Source organism: Staurois parvus, unplaced genomic scaffold (assembly GCF_062004578.1).
Source record: "Staurois parvus isolate SC_StPar_1 unplaced genomic scaffold, SC_StPar_1.0 ptg000136l, whole genome shotgun sequence".
Taxonomy (NCBI): domain Eukaryota; kingdom Metazoa; phylum Chordata; class Amphibia; order Anura; family Ranidae; genus Staurois; species Staurois parvus.
Genome location: NW_028317932.1, coordinates 5,097,224 through 5,119,621, shown reverse-complemented (window position 1 = coordinate 5,119,621; position 22,398 = coordinate 5,097,224). Strand labels below are relative to the sequence as shown.

Here is a 22,398-nt window from a genome sequence, read left to right as displayed (position 1 = left end):
TTTTATCTATACCCTGTACTCCCACCACCATGCTTGAGTGTAGGCAAGACACACTTGTCTTTTTGTACTCCTCACCTGGTTGCCGCCACACACGCTTGACACCATATGAACAAAATAAGTTTATCTTGGTCTCATCAGGCTATAGAACATGGTTCCAGTAATCCATGTCCTTAGTCTGCTTGTCTTCAGCAAACTCTTTCTTGTGCATCATCTTTAGAGGAGGCTTCCTTCTGGGACGACAGCCATACAGACCAATTTTATGCAGTATGCGGTGTATGGTCTGAGCACTGACAGGCCGAGCCCCCACCCCTTCAACCTCTGCAGCAATGCTGGCAGCACTCATACGTCTATTTCCCAAAGACAATTTCTGGATATGACGCTGAGCACAACTCAACTTCTTTGGTTGACCATGGTGAGGCCTGTTCTGAGTGGAACCTGTCCTGTTAAACCGCTGTGTGGTCTTGGCCACCGTGCTGCAGCTCAGTTTCAGGGTCTTGGCAATCTTCTTATAGCCTAGGCCATCTTTATGTAGAGCAACAATTCTTTTTTTACAGATCTTCAGAGAGTTCTTTTGCCATGAAGTGCCATGTTGAACTTCCAGTGACCATTATGAAAGAATGAGTGCGATAACTTCAAATTTAACACATCTGCTTATTCACACGAGACCTTGTAACACTAATGAGTCACATGAAACTGGGGAGGGAAAATTGCTAATTGGGCCAAATTTGGACATTTTCACTTAGGGGTGTACTCACTTTTGTTGTCAGCGGTTTAGACATTAATGCCTGTGTGTTGAGTTATTATGAGGGGACAGCAAATTTACACTGTTATACAAGCTGTGCACTCACTACCAGCCCTGCTTGCAGTGCAATGCCCCAAAGCCCTACTTTGCAGCATTTATTGCAGATAGGGCAGCCCTTTGAAATCAATGGACTGCCTTATGTGTGTTGTGGGAAAAACACGCCAAAGACATGCGATCTCACTATGCTGGATGTAAATGGGGCCCTGAAAGTGAAATTGGTGTGTTTACACCCTCTCCCTCCCATGTACTTGTGCAAAGCTGGCCATACACTATGCAATCTGATTGTACAATCTCTGTACAATGTCCTTTTAGATTTAGCAAAATTATGGAATAAGGAAACCCCCCTTGAACAATCTATTCAATTTGTATGAAATCAGGCAGGCCCTTGCACTACATAGTTTATGGTACATCTAAAGTAGACTACAATCAGATTATACAGTGTGTGGCCACCTTAAAGGAAGAAGTAGGAAAGGGGGGAGAGGTGGCACAGTAATGAGAGAAGTGTGATCCAGGGAGGTGAAACATACAGGGGCATAGATAACGTGGAAGTCAGGGGGGTCTGAACCCTCCCCAGAGGAGATTTGCCAACCAAGTGGAAATAAGGTGGGGGCGGTGAACAGTGCCGGGACTAGGGGTGTGGGAGGGGTGGCTGTTGGGGCGGTGATAGGCAGCGATCTCCTGCATGGCTTTCAATAAAGCAGCTGGAAGCTGTGGGAGGGAGAGGAGGAGAAGTGGCTTCCAGTTGCTTCATTGAAAGTCATACAGGAGTTCGCTGCTTGTAACCACCCCACCGCTGCAAAGAACATGCCTGACGGTTCAGTTTTCTTTCTGCTCTCCCTCCCACTGCCGCTGGGTTCTTCTCACTGCCCAGCCCCTTACTCCATCCTCCGCATCAATAGGAGAGGAGGGGAGAGGCTGGATCTGCTCTCCCTTCCTTACACCCTCCCTTCACTCCGTCCACCCACCCCTCCCTCCCTTCATTCCATCCATCCACCCCCTCCCTCCCTCCCTTCCTTCCACCCACCCTTCCCCTCCTTCCACCCCTGCCTCCCCTCCTTCCACCCCTGCCTCCCCTCCTTCCACCCCTTCCTCCCTCCCTCCCTTCCTTCCACCCCTCCCTCCCTTCCTTTCACCCATCCATTCCTTCCTTCCTTCCACCCACCCCTCCCTTCCTTCCACCCACCCCTCCCTTCCTACATTCCTTCCACCCACACCTCCCTTCCTACTTTCCTTCCACCCACACCTCCCTTCCTTCCACCCTCCCACCCCTCCCTTCCACCCACACCTCCCTCGCTTCCTTCCACCCCTTCCTTCCACTCATCCACCCCTCCCTCTCTTCCTTCCACCCATCCACCCCTCCCTCGCTTCCTTCCACCCATCCACCCCTCCCTCGCTTTATTCCACCCCTCCCTTGCTTTATTCCACCCCTTCCTCGCTTTATTCCACCCCTCCCTCGCTTCCTTCCACCCATCCACCCCTCCCTTCCACCCATCCACCCCTCCCTCCCATCCTTCTACCCCTCCCTTCCACCCACCCCTCCCTCCCTTAAACCCAACCAACCTCCCTCCCTTAATCCCAACCACCCTTCCTACCTTGCTCAACATTGGAGTTCTCTTTATCATTATTCTACCTAATCCATTATTAATAATCCACTTTAAATTTCCAAAGGAACAATTTTGTACTTGCTTGGTTTGTCCATATTACAGTTCCTAACCCTAGTCTTAAAGAGCTGCCTCACCGGGAGTACAATTTTTTTCTTCAGTGCTCTGTAGAGAAGCTGTATATATCTGTAATCTGTGTAAGAGAACATTAATTACATCTTGTTATTCTGTAAAAGGAACTGTAACACATGTACAGCAAAAAGGGACCTTGAGAACTTGGCCTGGTCACCACTAATGTATGTGATGTATATGGCCCTTGGACATTCATTATGGTAGCGAACATTAGGCTTTAGTATATTTTTTTTAACTTTGTTCAAATGATTTGGCAAAGAGTAACTGGAACTAAAAGTGAGACTTTGCCTTTATTAAGGTAACTCATTGACTAGGATTAAATATTAATGTCTTTCTGCCTGATTCGTGTCATTCTCTTAGACCTCACTATGACAGAGTTTGGGGAAATCCTTAAGAATGTTGGGGAATATGGTCGATTTCAGAAAATATTGGTGGTTATGCTGTGTTTCCTCAGTTTCTTTAATACCTTCCACATGTTTGGGCAAGTGTTTATGGGAATATCAGTGCCTCATCATTGTAATACCAGCTGGATCTTAAAGAAGAATCCAAATGTAACTGAGGAACATCAGTTGAATTTAACTATACCTCGCAATACAGAGGGCAGCTATGAGCAATGCGTTATGTACACTCCAGAAGACTGGGATATTGAATCTATTGAAAGGTATGGACTCAACAGCACAGAAGTCTGCCAGGATGGATGGGTATACGATACAACACATCAGAAGTCAACGTTGGTCACTGAGGTCTGTTAAAATATGCCTAATCTTAATAACTCTTACCTATTCATCTCAGAAGTTTAAAATAAAGGCTTCCTTATTTTATTAAAAAAAAATGTATTTCCACTGTTAATCAGTAGGTAAAGACCAATGTGAATCTAAATCTTTCTTTAACTTTTTTTTTTGCTCTTATATTTATACGATATATACTGAACATGTACATTCATTCTGCAACCTTTTTGTGATCAGAACTGTACATAAAAAATTATGTTACCATAGAAAACCAAAAATGCTTTCTTGTTGGGGAACAGTCCAATGTGTTTATTTAGTGGCAATACAAACCAGATGTGCTAAATACTATGTTGGTAGGGAGGGCAGGAGAGGTTCTGCATAGCACACTGGACCAGTTCAAGCCAGTGGCCAACACTTTCAATTTACGTTCACATATCTGTGGTTCAAAAACGCTCTGTTTTGAACTGTGATGCTGCCAGAGCAAATCTTGTGTGGCTTTCCATCACATGCGGGCTTCGCTGAACTTTATGCAATATATATTTGGATCACACTACTAAAACTCGCACACTGCAATTTTTTACAGAAACCAGATGTACCCCATATACTGTATGTGAACACCCTCTCATGCTATTCCAAATATAATCTGAATTGTGCTGCTCAGATTGCATATATGTGAACCAGGTCTTAGGAACATTGAAGCAGTGAGTTAAGCCATGTTAAATTCTTCCCATCTACTATAAAGAATAGGCACCTTTACATGGGAGAACACATACCAAGACAGAGCAGAGAGGCAGAACTCCTGTGTGCAAAGACATGAGCTAACATCTTTTCTAGGGAGCTCACAAAGTGGGCCATACCATGAATGAACAGCAAGGCAGGATACTAGTGCATTTATAGAACAACTGACGCCTCCCAGAGAAGTATTTGAGATTAAAGTAACTTAAATCTCTATGTAGTACATGTTGGGCCTAGAAGCCTATACAATACGTCAGTGGGATTATGGCAGAATGTCTTCTAAAACACAAAGAAAACACAAAAAACTGCAAATGCACTAAAGTAATATGGGCAGAGTTTCTAAACAATATTGGTGACATTTTTTCAGACATCATTTTACACTTACGGTACCCAGTAAACCTGAGGAATGTCTTTAGTAACTTTCAATTAACCACTTCAAATAGACCCTTCCACAGCAAACGGTATCCCAAAGATCCAATTTCTACAACCATGGCAGTGAGTACAAAGGATATGGCAACTTTATGAAAAGAAGGAATAGTTGCTCAGAAGCTGATAGGTCTTTATTAATAATTAATAAAGGGAACATATTGGGATTGATTTATTAAAGGCAAATAGACGGTGCACTTTGCAAGTGCAGTTGCCCCAGAGCTTAGTAAATGAGGTAAAGCTTCACTTTACAATGAATATCCAATAACATGCAAGGAAAATTAAAAAAAAAAATTTTTTTGCTTGTACATGATTGGACATCAGCAGAGTTCAACTGCTCAACTGCACTTGCAAAATGTACAGACTATTTGCCTTTAGTAAATCAGCCCCACTGTGTGTTACGCACAGAAAATGTGAACAAATGAAGCTTAATTAAATGTTTAACATCATTTCTAAGGACAGTGTGCTGCTGAAATAGGTATGCTCGGTACTGTTTTTAAAGAGCACAAGGCAATCCAATTATGGCGCATTCTTTAACAAAAGAAATATACATACATGTATATTATTGAGGAGACGTTGTGTTCATTTGTAAAGGGTTTCGTAAGAAAAATTAAATAATGCATCCTATACATATTGTAAAAGAAAAGTACAGGAAATACAATGGACATGGCCTCTAATTTCTGGCCAACTTTGCTCACATCATCTTCCCATCCCCTCGCTTCTTCTGAGGCTCATCGAGACACTGTAATCTCCAGTCTGGAAGCAAACACCACCAACCACTTTGCCCAACCTATGCTGCTGGCCAAGAGGCATGCACTGGCATCTGCAGCTACAGTTGGCAGCTCCTTGGTGGAGACACCACTTGCTGCTACACCTGCAAGCCCTCCTCAACAGCACTGTGCCAGCACATCTGTCATCACTGGGCCTGCATCCCAGTTCTCACCACCATGCCTGAACCCCGACACCTGTACATCAACCCCCACTTTCACTACTGACCTGGCCCCCATTCTCCTCTCCTGCTTCCCACATGCCTCCACTTAACTTGCCCCTCCACTCCTTGCCTGCCCCTGCACTCACTGCTACTGTACCAATGCACACTTCTATATTCAGCTTGTTTGATGAATGGGCACACTTTAGCAAGTAAAAAAAAAATGTTGAATTAAACATGCAAAGACAAATAGATTTTATGGTACATTTGATCAGTACAAAGACAATTCTAAGTTAAATCTTCAAAACTGAGCAGTGGACTGAGGATGTTTCCGATACTGACAGTCTACTACTGATCTCCCCTTCTCCGGTATGTTAACTGTACTTTAGTGCACACTCTATGCATATCTATCATTAAATCCATATGATACAGAACAAAGGTATAAACTAATTCAACCTTATCTCTTTATTTAGTTTAATCTTGTCTGCCACAGAAAAGAATTAACGGATATTTCACAGTCTGTTTATATGGCGGGGCTCCTAATAGGATCCATTATTTTTGGACCGTTAGGGGATTGGTAAGCAAACTTCTTTCTCTCTATTTTAATGATCAATAGAAAAAAATAAATTGGTGCTTTAAGCATTTAAAGAATAAAGAGTTAAAGTCCAAATGAACCCTCAGTATTAATAGCTGTAACACAGTCAGGCTGCATAAACAGTCAAGGATGTGATTGCCATTTTAATTTTTGGGCTTTTTTATATAGGGCTATTTCACACAAGTAGTAGATTATGGTGCCCTCTGACATAGAATGCTTTTCAGTGTTTTGACAGGCAGTGAGGAAGCATTATATCACCTCCGCATCGCCTGATTTAAAGTGCTTCTAAACCCACAGCAGTAAAATCAGTCTGTACAGTGGGGATCGAAAGTTTGGGCACCCCAGCTAAAAATTTGTATTAATGTGCATAAAGAAGCCAAGGAAAGATGGAAAAATCTCCAAAAGGCATCAAATTACGGATTAGACATTCTTATAATATGTCAACAAAAGTTAGATTTTATTTCCATCATTTACACTTTCAAAATAACAGAAAACAAAAAAATGGCGTCTGCAAAAGTTTGGGCACCCTGCAGAGTTAATATCTTGTACTGCCCCCTTTGGCAAGTATCACAGCTTGTAAACGCTTTTTGTAGCCAGCCAAGAGTCTTTCAATTCTTGTTTGAGGTATCTTTGCCCATTCTTCCTTACAAAAGTCTTCCAGTTCTTTGAGATTTCTGGGCTGTCTGTCACGCACTGCTCTTTTAAGGTCTATCCATAGATTTTCAATTATGTTGAGGTCAGGAGATTGTGAAGGCCATGGCAAAACCTTCAGTTTACGCCTCTTGATGTAATCCCCCGTGGATTTCGAGGTGTATTTAGGATCATTATCCATTTGTAGAAGCCATCCTCTCTTTAACTTCAGCTTTTTCACAGATGGCATCAAGTTACCATCCAAAATTTGCTGAAATTTTATTGAATCCATTTTTCCTTCTACTCGTGAGATGTTCCCTGTGCCACTGGCTGCAACACAACCCCAAAGCATGATTGATCCAACCCCATGCTTAACAGTTGGACAGAGGTTCTTTTCATTAAATTCTGTGCCCCTTCTTCTCCAAACGTACCTTTGCTCATTCCGGCCAAAAAGTTCAATTTTAACCTCATCGGTCCACAGAACTTGTTTCCAAAATGCATCAGGCTCGTCTATATGTTCATTTGCAAAGCTCAAATGATGATTTTTGTGGTGAGGACGTAGAAGAGGTTTTCTTCTGATGACTCTTCCATGAAGACCATATTTGTACAAGTATCTCTTTATAGTGGAATAGTGTACCGCAACTCCAGTGTCCTCCAGATCTTTCTGGAGGGATCGTGCAGTCAAACGTGGGTTTTGAATTGTTTTTCTCACAATCCTGCGAGCTGTTCTGTCTGATATTTTCTTGGTCTTCCAGATCTTGCTTTAACTTCCACTGTTCCTGATGACTGCCATTTCTTAATTACATTCCAAACAGAGGATATTGACATCTGAAAACGCTTTGCTATCTTCTTATAGCCTTCTCCAGCTTTGTGAGCGTCAACTATTTTCAGTTTCAGTTTTCTGGACAACTGCTTAGAAGAACCCATGGTGCTGATTGTTGGGGCAGATGAGTCTGGGCATTTAAAACCTTTGAGAATGACATCACCTGGTCTTCCCAGACGATGATTGAGAACAATCCATGACACTGGCAGGTCCCAGCTTGGCAAAGGGGGCAGTGCATGCTATAAATTCTGCAGGGTGCCCAAACTTTTGCAGACGCCATTTTTTTGTTTTCTGTTATTTTGAAAGTGTAAATGATGGAAATAAAATCTAACTTTTGTTGACATATTATAAGAATGTCTAATCTGTAATTTGATGCCTTTTGGAGATTTTTCCATCTTTCCTTGGCTTCTTTATGCACATTAATACAAATTTTTAGCTGGGGTGCCCAAACTTTCGATCCCCACTGTATATGCAGTAAAGTATGCGTGTTATACTCACTGTGGAACCTAAGGGGTTAATCCTCTGCATTGTGTAAAAAGGCTGTTTGATCCTGACTTCTCTGCCCCTCCTCTTGTTCAAATGTCCACGCTGATAGGACATACTGAACCTGTAGCCCTTCTGCACATGTTCAGTTTAGTGTGTATTGCTAGAGAGGTTTTTTTTTTCTTGGGAGAATGCATGTGATCAGCACAGGGCCAATCAGTACTGTCCAGACAGGGGTCAGGGTTTCTACATCCTCCTATAGCAGAAAGAAAACTCCTCCTACAAGCTTTACCAGTGCTCAGCTGAAGTTACAAGACTGCTATATACTGCTGATGAGAAAAGGTATTTGGCAGTTTATATTTACTAAAATAATAGCATTTCCATGTTGTATGTACTGTGGGAGACCAGATATAGTGAATGCAGGGTCCGGGGTTTACTAACACTTTAACCCTGTAAGCCCACACTACCCCACCACATGCATGCATTACAAGCAGTTGCTGCACAACCCTTTTTAACTTAACTGCAGCTCAGCCACCCGTTTTTACTGCTGTCTGAAAGAGATCTTAACGTACAAGCATGCTGCAGCCTTTACTGAAGTCCCCTGGACTGCCAGCTCTCCAGAGATTAGAAAAATGCTTCAACGCAGAGCTCAGTGGTCTCACGTGCCCCTTGCGGCCCAATCAACAACACTTCTCATGAAGTTTGTCTGCTCACCTTGCATTATTATGATTAAAGCTGAACTCCAAGGAAATATAAAATACACAAATGAATGCATCTCTGTGATCATTATTACATCTACTGTCTTGGTTACATTCAAGTAGTGTAAGTACCCAAATTTGACACTGGTATCAGCCTCTTGCAGTTTGAGAGGAAGTAACAAGACATGAAGCTGATCAGTTTATGTACTGACTGAACATGCTGATAGGAGAAGAAACCAGAGTGACCCTGTGCCGCTTCTCAGTAGACTCAGACTGTCCAGGCAAAGGCTAGGATGGGTCCAGGATAACTGGGGCTCAGCGGATGAGGGTTGAATGATGCTGGACATCAGACTAAGGACATCTATCTACAGAAAAAAATCACTGTTGTGGAAATCTGTGGTTTGAAGATGCATATTGCAGAAAAAGTTATCTTTATTTTTTTATGGGCTATTTATCTTTGACTTTTTTTGTCTGGAGTACAGCTTCAAAATTAATGGTTCAGTTGGGTTTCCAATACGTTTTCTGTTGTTTGTGTACAATGACATACAATGGTCAGCACCTTAAATGAACCCTGTACTGGGAGAACAGGGAGGCTGCCACTGTTGACGACTACTTCTGGAATGCTAGATGCCTGGCCTTTATACTGATCCGAGGACTTTATTACTCCCTGAGACACATACAGAAGTGGGAAATGGTCAACTTCAAAGGGAGACTATACTATTGTGAACTTTCACAAGTTTCCGGCTAATATCACTGACAAATCCTGGCAACTCAGTGGAGTGCTATGTGAAATTCAGTCTGCAACACACATCTCTGTCTTACAAAAGAAGCCAAGTGCTGTATAACTAGAACGCTCCACTATTTTGCTGTGACATGTAAAAGGGTCATAGACCTGAACGGATGTTGTATGACTCCAAGTTTTTAGGGATTGCTAAAGATTTGGCAAGTTGATGATGGTTCATAGTAGAAAAGGATCCCAACTCTATCAGAGCCTCACCTGCATGTAGAGTGAAATGGCACACATAAACAGATATTTTTTATTTTTAACTTTTTTGTTAAAATCTTTATTTTACAAACATTTAATACAGACTGAAGCTATGACACTCAGTTTACAAAACACGCTGAAGCTTCTATCAAGAACGCCCAGCAATACCTACATACTTGCTGATTGCTTCTCTAAAGCTAAAGGTGATTGGAGGGAAAGGAGGTTGTGTCTCTTTTCTGATTCATTATGGTCTATTTTTTACAAAATTGTTTATTAGATTTTTTCCAAATAAAAAAAGTAAACAACTCTAAAACAAATACAATTATTAACTAGAATGTGAACAGTAAAACCCAACAACTTGGCCTCACTCTGTCCATCATGTGTGAGCCCTTATCTGCAGCGGTACTGTTGCGTTGGTGCAATGCAATCTTTTTGGGAAGTTATGTGCTCCCACAAAGCAGGTCCTACAATCATCCTACCAGATTAACCACTTTATTCCATAGCCACTGTTTTCTGATACGGGTTCAGAGCCACCCCTGAGCTATTATAAGTCATAGTATACACAATGCATTAAAAACAGATGAATTGGAGCACGAGGAGCACAGTCCCAACCTAACTTCCAGAAGTACAGAGTACTGTAGGTGCGACACTCAACAGATTGTCTTATGAACAAAGCTGGAGTTCCATCACTGGAGCATGTAGGCACACAACCTTGGGAACCCAGGGGAGCACCCCTCTGCTTATTTGAGCTGACTTTATTTCTACTAATGATCAAAAAATGTTAGGCTGATAACTATAAGACCCCGATCACACTGGCATACTTAAGCATACGTCTGTGCGAAGGGCCGTGTTTTTACAGGTGTTCTATGCACAGATACAGGCACTGTTCCCAAATTACAGTGGAAATAAGCGCATCAATATAGCAGTTTTAAAAACAGTTACATTCCCATCACATGGCAGAAATGTGACTGTCACATTTTGCTTGCGCTCTCAACCAAACTGTGAAACCATCCTTGTAGGAGGAGTTTTCATTCTCCCCTGATTGTCCTATGAGGTTGCATAATCCCTGACCCTCTGTCTCAGGGGTGGCGAACAAGTTAGACACAAAGAGCCAAAATTTTAAACTGTGAAAGTCAGAGAGCCACACCACGCAGTGACCTGCCAAAACAGACAAACACTCACACAAAAACACATAATTAAAACCATATTATTCACCATAACACTTTCTTCCCCTTACAAAACACAGGGATGACCAGAGACTGCGGACAGCACAGGGATGACCAGAGACTGCGGACAGCACAGGGATGACCAGAGACTGCGGACAGCACAGGGATGACCAGAGACTGCGGACAGTACAGATGACTGCTGACCTTTGGGGAGGTGGGGAGCGGGTACCTGAATTTGACAGGTACCCGCTCTTACTTCCGCAGAGTTTTTGTTTGATCTTACCTGTTCCTCGATCCAGCCGCGCGCTGTCTTCCCGGCTTCTGTAATGGCGCTCGGCATGACAGCCGGGTGCCCAGTGCGCATGAGCGAGAAGCACTTGTACTTTGTGATTGGTCCGGCGGCTTCTGGGATCTGTCATGTGTCCCAGGTACCGCCTTACCATTCACAAAAAGCACCGCTTCTTGCACTTGGCACCCGGCTGTCATGCCCAGTGCCCACACTACAGAAGCCGGAAGACAGCGCGCCGCTGGATAGAGGAACAGGTAAGATCAAAGAAGTAAGAGCAAAGAGCCACATTCATTTTGGCTGGGAGCCGCATGCAGCTCGAGAGCCGCGTGTTCGCCACCCCTGCTCTGTCTGGACAGTGCTGATTAGCCCTGTGCTGATCACATGCACTCTCCCAAGAAAAAAAAACTCTCTAGCAATACACACCAAACTGAGCATGTGCAGCCTGCCCCCAAGGCTCTGTTCTATCAGCAGATAGATTGGGGACAGTAGAAGAAGGGGAGAATCTGAGAAGACCGTATCAAACATCTTTTTTACACAGTGTGAAGGATTACCCCTTAGGCTCCACAGTGAGTATAACAAGCATGCTTTACTGCATACACAGACTGATTTTACTGTTGTGGGTTTAGTAACACTTTTAGTACACCTGTGTGAGCGAGGCCTAAAGTAAAGAGCTGCCTCTTTGTCTCTGTGCCCCATAGGCGAAGGCTTGCTGTGCCTAAGGGTAAATCCAGCCCTGTATATTGGATACATTAATATGATTTTCAGTTCTCTATTTCAGGGATTCACATTGCTTCTAGAGTTTCAGCTCCAAAGTTGGTCTCATGTCCAATATGCCTCTAATAATTTTGTAGACAAAAATCGCTTAAAAACGTCAATATTTTTGGAATAAGTAATGCTTTGTTTTAAAGGATTGGGAGACGTCCGGTCATATTGATCTCAATGTTATTGATGATGGCGTTTGGTGTTGGAGCAGCGTTTGTGTCAGATTTTTACTTCTATACAGCCTTGCGGTGCGTTGTGGGAATGGCCATGTCGGGGGTCCTGATCAACAATCTTGTGTTAGGTAATTGGCATGAGACTTGTTACTTTATAGTTGAGTTAGTCACCTTCTAATATATGTTGTTTATTTTAAAGCAATAAAAAAGGAATTTCCCTATTTGATTGGGGCCTTATGTGTAGTGATATGGAGGGGTTACCATCCCATGCAATCCTCTTATCATAAATAAAAGACTCCCAGACTCCCATAATGGTGTTTTATACATCACTTAGGAGACTGCAGTATGACAAGTGATTCACTTATTTTCAATTATGTTAATCCAAAAGAGAACAGCAATATACATTGTGAACCTCTAAACAAGTTTGGAATGTCTGTTTTTTTTTTTTGCTCTGGCCATTCTTGTAATTGTGTACAATATTGTTAAAGCAAAAAGAAAATGTGTGATAACTTTTTCATTAAATAATTTTTATTTCAGTTGCTGAGTGGGTGGGATCGTCACAACGTGCCTACGCCACCATCAGTGGCCATGTTTGTTTTGCAGTTGGACAGATGGTTTTGGCAGGATTTGGTTATGGCATCAGGAACTGGAGGTTGTTGCAGATAGTTTGCTCAGCCCCAACTGCCCTTTTATTTTTCTACATCTGGTGAGTATCATGTACAGTACATCCAGAAAGTATTCACAGCACTTAACTTTTGCCACATTTTCTTATGTTACAGCCTTATTTCAAAATGGATTAAATTCATTTTTTTCCTCAACATTCTACAAACAATACCCAAAAATGACAACGTGAAAAAAGTTCATTTTTAAATCTTTGCAATTTATTAAAAATAAAAAACGAAAAAAACACATGTACATAAGTATTCACTTATGTGCATTTATTTATTTTTTAAAAGGCAAACTTACCCTTTAACACATTATACTGCATAAGGTACATTCAAGTGTATGTTAAGCCAAAGTTTATTGTAGTTTTGACTAGAGTAGGGAAGAGTTAGAACCTCTGTCAGGTTTTCACTGCTATTTGTGGCTACATTAGAGACATTTCCCTTCAGTTCCTGTCCTGGTGATAAAGGTTTGATCTGCGAGGAAGTGAGATAAAATCTACAACAGCAAGTCAGAAATAAAACTGCTTTTTTAATAGAATAAGGGTTGAATGGAACTCATCTTTTTTGTGTCCATGTTGTAGATGTTTTTTTTTTAAATAACAGGTTTTTTACTTATATTTTAGATTCATCAATGGGTCTCTGTGCCTCTCTATGCAATGCAGGCATATTAGTGTTGGTGGGAGTGGCCAGCAGGATACTCCATGATTGAAATCCAATAAATGAAAGGGGAGGGCCAGGGACAGTTAGGCTGCTGAGGAATAAAGTACATGCTGCTGGACATCCTTCTGCCAGGAAATGAGGCAAGCTTTTTTTGATTTGCTGCAGCTTCTAATGCACACTGTGAAAATTTACAATGTGCAGTAAGTCATTTCAGTTCAGAAGAGTAACTTGTACAAGTGAAGGTAAGGCTGGAGTTCAGCTTTAGCCCTCTTATATGTTTTTCTAGACTATGGGGATTAGTAAAGACCCTTACAAACACTACAGCAGCTATAGCCGCTAGCAATAATCATTGTGTTCTCCTGGCAGGGGTGGACTCCCATGTCCCCACCAGAAGAATACAATAGCTCCGCGGCAGGAATTCTAACTGTGTTGATGGAGGAATTGAGTGATTTTCTTTTCTTCAACCTGTGGTTACAGGAAAGAAAATCGCATAATCTATAGCCTGCCCAAGACTAGAGGTCTCAGAGACAAGAAGTGAAGGGAAAACTCACAAACTGATTGGCTTTAGCCATTCCTCTCTCTATCCAAAACTAAGAAAAAAAAGTTTTGGTTATCCATACATTTTAATGCTTACTTGAGAAAGATGTGTGATTAGATCATGTAATTCTAGGCAGCCTGCCATCTCCTGAAACTTTCCTCTGCAGGCCTATCTGAGGTTCCCTCAGGCTGAGGCCTGTCTGCGGGACATTTCCCACCTGCCCCAAATGTAAGAACATTTTTGGAGCATGCAGTTTATTGTTCCCAACTTCTAAAATTACACTCTTGCAGGATTCTCCCAGAATCTCCCAGATGGCTTTTAACTAAAGGAAAACATGAACGAGCCAAAGAAATCCTCCGAAAAGCAGCGTCAGTCAATAAAAAGAAGTTTTCAGAGGAATTGTTTACACAGGTACCAAGAATTCATGTTTTTGCACAATATCATACAGAAAATGACCTTACACAACACATAGCAAATCTAGACCTTAGTCTGGGTATTGAATAGGCATGGCTTGACCCTGAGACTCAGCATTTTAAAGAGAGCCTGTCACCAATGGAAAAGAATGCAGATACAAGCACAAACAAGTAATTTAAATGCTTACTTGCACTGTTTTTCTTTTCCATAAACAATTCTGTATTCACTTGCAGGGTGCTTTTGAACTGGCTACAAAATTTGACTACTCCAGGAAGAGTCAATTTGCTAGCTCAGTCCCCTCCCTCCATGTACATCATAGCCCTAACCTCCTCGAAGAGTGTCTAATTACAGTCTGTGCAGGTCCAGCTTCTCCATCCCACCCTTCAGCTCTCTACATAAACTTTTATGTAGCTAATGTGGGAAAGGAAAAGGGGTTTATTTTGAAGCAGGCGTCACTAAATGGCAAACCGCGGTCTGGACACAGACCGAGTGACAGTGCTGTCTGGACCGCGGCTACACCACTTAGCATCCTGAGTGGACTCCTCTCCTGGTAATAATTGCAGCATTGCTGAGGGTAGGAGGGATGGCAGGGTGGACCTTTTGCTGCTACAGCTGCTTTTGAACTCACGGCAGGGAAGAGAGCAGGAGATACTGCAAGTCTACAGGGGGATCAGGAGTAATGCAGGCCATATATGGCTCAACTTCAGAACAATTTTTCTTTAGAAAATCGGAAATTTCATGCATTTTGTAATCCGATTGTGCCACCATTGAAATTCAACCAACAAAGCCTTCAATTTCACCTCATGTTGCTACAGAAAAGCATTTTCGTGGCCAAGAATTTTTCTTTTCTTTCCAGGTCACAGCTCATGCAGGCCATACATGGCTCAAATTCCAAATGAATTTTCTTTAGAAATTCTGAAATTTCGTGCATTTTGTATTCCAATGGTGCCACCATTGAATTCAAAATTCGACCAACCAAGCCTTGAGTTTCACGTTGTTATAGAAAAGAATTTTCATGGCCAAGAATTTTCTTTCCTTCCAGGTCAAAGCTCATGCTCATTTCTTTTTCAATTAAATTTCTCACACGATTCTCCCATCATTGATTAGAAATTCATTTGTTTTTCAAAAAATTTCAAAATTCAAATGAAAATTCTCAGAAAAGATTTTCAAAAGAAAATTATTTTGTAATTGGACCCATGTATGGCTGGCTTTACCCAACTTTTCAAATTAACAAGTGGGTCACTCACTTTTTAACAAGTGTTGGGCAGCTCCTGCCCTAAGTGCAGACCTTCCATAATGCCTGCCCTCTTCCCTGCTGTGAATTCAACAACAGCGGCAGGTGGGAGTACATACAGAAGAGGAGTCCACCTTGCCATTCTTCCCACTCTCTGCAATTCTGTGTTGAGGTATCACTGTGAAGGGGGAAGCTAATGGGGGGGGGCTTTCAGTTGAGAATGGGGAAGCTGTTATATGGGGGGGCCATAAAGTGAGAGTGGGGGTGCTGTGATATGGAGGGCTGTTTTGTGAGAGGGGGAACTGTGATGTGGAGAGAAAGCTGTGATGTGAGAGGGGGGAGCTGTGATATAGGGGGACTGTGAGGTAAGAAGGGGAGCTGTGATATGGGGGGGGGCTGTAAAGGCACTATAAATATTATGACTTGTTTATTGTAGCAGCTAGCTCTATCTAGAAATTACATGGTGGGTACCAGCAAGCTGAATAACTTTTCAGCTTTGCTTATTTCTGATATACTCCAAGGACAGGAGACAGCACGGGGGAGATTTACTAAAACTGGAGCACTCAGAATCTGATGCAGCTGTGCATGGTAGCCAATCAGTTTCAAACTTCAGCTTGTTCAATTAAGCTTTGGCAATAAAACCTGGAAGCTAATTAGTTTCTATTCAGAGCTGGCCCAGATTTTCAACTCTCCAATTTTTAGTAAATAACCCCTTATGAGTCAGCTTACACTACACATAATGTAATGTGAATATATAGCTAAAACTTTTTCTTCTGGTTAGATAAAGGAAAGGGTACCATTGGGGAGATTTCCCTTTGTATCCTGAGCCATAACATAACAGGAAATCAGAAAGGAAATCTCTCTAAAATTAGGGTAAATCCTCTTTGACAGATGTCACCAGAGCAGGTGCCCCCCATTGGAAGATTTCTCCTTTATTATAGTTCCGATGACAAGCTTAAAATTCCGTATTTACCTTTAGTTTCTGTCTCTGTCATAGTGGTCCACAGGACATAGGACAAATCTTCCCATAGAGAACTTTCTAAACATTGTTTTTTTGGACATAGTATGGGACTTCCCTTTCACTTCCTATCCTGGGAACACAACAGGAAGTAAGAGAAGAATTCTCATTGCTGACTGTTTCCACCAGTAACTAATTTTCTCTCACCTTTTGCTTTCACGACACCTCTAAAATGTGGGATTCACCTTTGTCTTGGTGACAATAGTTACTAGTACAAATAGAGAGATGAATCCAGAGATAGAGGGTTGAACCCCTCACCACTCTATCCAAAAAAAAAAACAGGATGCCTTTCACAGAAGCATTTTATCCAGACGTAACTGAAGCCAGCAAAAAAATAAAAAATAAATAAAATGCATTTTCCACAGTCCTTATGGCAATGCATGTCCTACTACAACCAGTTACTAGTTATAATTCTCCTTTTTGAATAATGATAGCATCATACTGTAGAGAATCTCAGGGTAGGTGAACTGAAGAGTTCTATGATTATGACACTGACCATTTTATTAATTTATCAAGCTTATGATGTTCTATATTATTGTGTCTCTAAGCTACAAGAGAAAAAAGAAACAACATCGAAAAACATGTTAGACCTTTTCAGGATTCCAACCCTTAGAGGAGTTACACTTGTTATGAGCTTTGTGTGGTAAGTCCTTTTCTAATGCTTGAACTTCAACAAATGTGATGTTCAAAAATGCTAAATATAAATTCTTAAAGTGGAATTGCACTGCTTCTGAGCCCCACAGACGAAAATGCTATTTAATTAATTGTTAATATTCAAACTCACCCATCCATCCATGTCTCCATGCTTTATTTTGCTGAGAAATCACTTTGAAACAAACCCCCTAGCATTTCTGGCAGTGGCAGAGAGAGAGAGAAGAGAAATACGCCTAAAGGGACACAGACACAAAAAAATCTAAAAATCTAAAAAAAAAAAAAAAAAAAAAAAAAGTGGGGGGACTATGTCTTCCCTATACTACAGAGATGTTTTCATAGAGCGTAAACAAAGCAGTGCTACAACCCCCCCCCAATAATCCTCCATAGCTGGGATACTGGTGCTCCGGCATAGGTTACTGAAGCCACTTGAATACTGTACACATAAAGATGTTTTCCATTTTATTATGTCTCTTTTGCAGGGGATTTTCCCTCACTTCCAGATCCAATGGCAGGGGGGGGGGGGTAGAAAGTCAAAGATTATAGACAGCAATAAAAAAAAAACTAAGATATAAAACTATAGGTTATAGATGTTGTCTGGAATTGGATTTAAGGCTCCATGCACACGCTTGCACTCCATGCTTTTTTTTTAGGTAAATATTTATACATTTTTCAGATAAACATGTTATACAGACATACTCATTAAAACCTTAGCATATTATCAAAACATTTGTTTCATCCCTCCCCCCCCTCCCCCTACCTATATACCACCCATCCCCCCCCCCCCCCCCGCCATCCAATCCCTGACCTCTTCTGCTCTGCATTTTCCTGTTCATTTCTGGAGATTGTAATCCCTATAAAAGAAGAACAAAATATGTTTCCATATTATGCTATGTTAATCTCCCATAACCTCTAAGGCTAGCCTTGACTTTTTGAATTTCTCCCATTTGTTCCATCTTCTATAGTGACTCTCCATCTTATCTTCATTCTAATGATAAAGTTCCTCCAATTTACATAGTTGATCCACCCTATCCACCCAGTCCTTTATTTTCGGCACCTCCTGTCTCCTCCAATACTGGGGTATCAGTCCCTTTGCTGCATTCAAATAGTACAATAAACTAGATTCTTTGTATTTTTTAACTGAAAGCTTAGTACTATGAAAAAGGCAAATCTCTGGGTCTCCTAGAATATCAACCTCTGTAATTTGCTGAATCAAGCTTACTATTTTCCCCCAATACTCTTGTATTTTAGAACACTCCCACCATATGTGATACATTGTGCCTCTACCTCCACATCCACGCCAACATAAAGGTGAATTATCTCCACTCAATCTGTGTCCCACACTCGGTGTGATATACCATCTTGCCAAACACTTATAATTCATTTCTACTTCCTGCATATTTATATTTCCGTGGATTATTCTATACATTTTCCTCTATTTTTTTTGCATCTATTAGTATTCCTATTTCTCTTTCCCATTTTTCTATATATGGAGGACTTGTATCTGCATTTATTTCAGTGAGAATATTATATATTTTAGAGGGTCCGTGTTTCCCATCTCCCCGTATACCTAATAAGTGCTCAAAAGGATTCCAATCCTCTCTTATTCTTAAAGGCTTTGGAAGCTTTCCTATAAAGTGTTTCAATTGGAAATAACGCCACTCATCCATTCTCGTAAAAACTTCTCCTTTTTTTTCAAATTCCTTAAGTGAACCCATTTCCTCCCCCACCATTATATCCCTTAATTGTGCATCTTCCTTCTTAATCCACTTCCCTGTGATACCTTCTTTGCCCGGGGGGGAAAAACTCTGTGGACTTTAAGGGCATTAACAATGAATTAAATTCCCATCCCATCTGTTTGTTTAAAACATCCCAAACTCTTAAAACATTAAATGTTAACAAACGTTTACTGTCTGCTAATCCTCTGTATTGTGAAGGTAACCATACAATTATACTTAATTTAGCATTAGTATATTTTCTATTTTAACCCAGCTTTTCTCATCTTTATATGTCCAGTCAAAAATTCTCTCCATTATTACTGAGTTATAATATCTTTTTAAATCTGGGACTCTCAATCCTCCTTTCTCTTTATTTCTACATAAAATTTCCTGGCTTATTCCTCCAAATAATTCTTATTAACATTTTTTTTGTTGATCTAAAGTATACTTCTGGTAGTTTAATTGGTATCATTTGAAATTTATATAATATTTTTGTAACAATCACTAGAGATGAGCGAATCGAACCAGGCGAAGTGGAATTCGTTTCGAATTTCAGGAAAAATTCGATTCGCGGCGAATCCGAATATTAGCATACTTCGGGTGCGCGAATCGGATTTTTCCCGATCAGCCGGCAAAAGTGTCCCTGCAGAGAGCTCCGCTATTTCTGACAGTTCTCTGACAGTTCCTTCACATGTACAGCGGTTGAAACATTGTATCTATTTGTTTCCATTTAGGATACAGATGTTTTTATTCGGAAACAGATACAATGTTTCAACCGCTGTAAATGTGAAGGAACTGTCAGAGAACTGTCAGAAATAGCGGAGCTCTCTGCAGATACACTTTTTGCTGTACTGGAATACTTCTTCTTTTCATTCTTCTTTTCATTCTTCTTCTCATTCTTCTTTTCATTCTTCTTCTTCTTTTCATTCTTCTTTTCATTCTTCTCATTCTTCTTTTCTTCTTCATGAAAAGAAGAATGAGAAGAAGAATGAAAAGAAGAATGAGAAGAATGAAAAGAAGAATGAAAAGAAGAAGAATGAAAAGAAGAATGAGAAGAAGAATGAAAAGAAGAATGAGGAGAAGAATGAAAAGAAGAATGAGAAGAATGAAAAGAAGAATGAAAAGAAGAAGAAGAAGAAGAATGAAAAGAAGAAGAAGAAGAATGAAAAGAAGAATGAAAAGAAGAAGAATGAAAAGAAGAATGAGAAGAAGAATGAAAAGAAGAATGAGAAGAATGAAAAGAAGAATGAAAAGAAGAAGAAGAATGAGAAGAAGAATGAGAAGAAGAATGAAAAGAAGAATGAGAAGAATGAAAAGAAGACTGAAAAGAAGAAGAAGAATGAAAAGAAGAAGAAGAATCTTTTCATTCTTCTCATTCTTCTTTTCATTCTTCTTTTCATTCTTCTTCTTCTTTTCATTCTTCTTTTCATTCTTCTTCTTCTTCTTTTCATTCTTCTTCTTCTTTTCATTCTTATTTTCATTCTTCTTCTTATTTTCATTCTTCTCATTCTTCTTTTCATTCTTCTTCTTCTTTTCATTCTTCTTTTCATTCTTCTTCTTCTTCTTTTCATTCTTCTTCTTCTTCTTTTCATTCTTCTTTTCATTCTTCTTTTCATTCCTCTTCTTCTTCTTTTCATTCTTCTTTTCATTCTTCTCATTCTTCTTTTCATTCTTCTTCTTTTCATTCTTCTCATTCTTCTTTTCTTCTTCATGAGAAGAAGAATGAAAAGAAGAATGAGAAGAAGAATGAAAAGAAGAATGAGAAGAAGAATTAAAAGAAGAATGAGAAGAATGAAAAGAAGAATGAAAAGAAGAAGAAGAATGAAAAGAAGAATGAGAAGAAGAATGAAAAGAAGAATGAAAAGAAGAATGAGAAGAATGAAAAGAAGAATGAGAAGAATGAAAAGAAGAATGAAAAGAAGAAGAAGAAGAATGAAAAGAAGAAGAAGAATGAAAAGAAGAATGAAAAGAAAAAGAATCTTTTCATTCTTCTCATTCTTCTTTTCATTCTTCTTCTTCTTTTCATTCTTCTTCTTTTCATTCTTCTTTTCATTCTTCTTCTTCTTTTCATTCTTCTCATTCTTCTTTTCATTCTTCTTCTTCTTCTTTTCATTCTTCTTCTTCTTTTCATTCTTCTTCTTCTTTTCATTCTTCTTTTCATTCTTCTTCTTTTTCTTTTCATTCTTCTTCTTCTTCTTTTCATTCTTCTTCTTCTTTTCATTCTTCTTTTCATTCTTCTTCTTTTCATTCTTCTTCTTCTTTTCATTCTTCTTTTCATTCTTCTTCTTCTTTTCATTCTTCTTTTCATTCTTCTTTTCCTTCTTCTTTTCATTCTTCTTTTCCTTCTTCTTCTCATTCTTCTTTTCATTCTTCTTCTTCTTCTTTTCATTCTTCTTTTCATTCTTCTCATTCTTCTTTTCTTCTTCATGAAAAGAAGAATGAGAAGAAGAATGAAAAGAAGAATGAAAAGAAGAATGAAAAGAAGAAGAAGAATGAGAAGAATGAAAAGAAGAATGAAAAGAAGAAGAAGAATGAAAAGAAGAATGAAAAGAAGAAGAATGAAAAGAAGAATGAGAAGAAGAATGAAAAGAAGAATGAGAAGAAGAGTGAGAAGAATGAGAAGAAGAGTGAGAAGAATGAAAAGAAGAATGAGAAGAATGAAAAGAAGAATGAAAAGAAGAAGAATGAAAAGAAGAATGAAAAGAAGAAGAATGAAAAGAAGAATGAGAAGAAGAATGAAAAGAAGAATGAGAAGAATGAAAAGAAGAAGAAGAATGAAAAGAAGAATGAGAAGAAGAATGAAAAGAAGAATGAGAAGAATGAAAAGAAGAATGAGAAGAATGAAAAGAAGAATGAAAAGAAGAAGAATGAAAAGAAGAATGAAAAGAAGAAGAAGAATCTTTTCATTCTTCTCATTCTTCTTTTCATTCTTCTTCTTCTTCTTTTCATTCTTCTTCTTTTCATTCTTCTTTTCATTCTTCTTCTTCTGAGGATGAGGATGAGGATGAAGAAGAAGAAGAAGAAGAAGTAGGATGAAAATAAGAAGAATTCCAAGCCGGCAAAAAGTGTATCTGCAGAGCTCCTCTATTTCTGACAGTTCTCTGACATTCACATTTACAGTGGTTGAAACATTGTATCTATTTGTTTCCATTTATGGAAACAAATAGATACAATGTTTCAACCGCTGTAAATGTGAATGTCAGAGAACTGTCAGAAATAGCGGAGCTCTGCAGATACACTTAGCGGAGCTCTGCAGATACACTTTTTGCCGGCTTGGAATTCTTCTTATTTTCATCCTACTTCTTCTTCTTCTTCATCCTCATCCTCAGAAGAAGAAGAAGAGGATGAGGATGAAGAAGAAGAAGAAGAAGAAGAAGAAGTAGGATGAAAATAAGAAGAATTCCAAGCCGGCAAAAAGTGTATCTGTCAGAAATAGAGGAGCTCTGCAGATACACTTTTTGCCGGCTTGGAATTCTTCTTATTTTCATCCTACTTCTTCTTCTTCTTCATCCTCATCCTCTTCTTCTTCTTCTGAGGATGAGGA

At 39.9% G+C, this 22,398-nt stretch overlaps 1 protein-coding gene across 1 annotated transcript in view; it reads left to right on the top strand.

Annotated features, from left to right (window-relative positions):
• The first annotated feature begins 2,888 nt into the window (after positions 1-2,888).
• Positions 2,889-22,398, top strand: part of LOC149465918 (solute carrier family 22 member 13-like) — a 36,063-nt gene continuing 16,553 nt past the window's right edge. The window contains exons 1-6 of the mRNA XM_089673221.1: positions 2,889-3,278; positions 5,826-5,929; positions 11,930-12,084; positions 12,494-12,662; positions 14,110-14,230; positions 17,034-17,128. Coding sequence (XP_089529347.1) covers positions 2,904-3,278; positions 5,826-5,929; positions 11,930-12,084; positions 12,494-12,662; positions 14,110-14,230; positions 17,034-17,128 — 1,019 coding nt within the window. The 5' untranslated portion in view covers positions 2,889-2,903. The remainder of the gene's footprint in view (positions 3,279-5,825; positions 5,930-11,929; positions 12,085-12,493; positions 12,663-14,109; positions 14,231-17,033; positions 17,129-22,398) is intronic.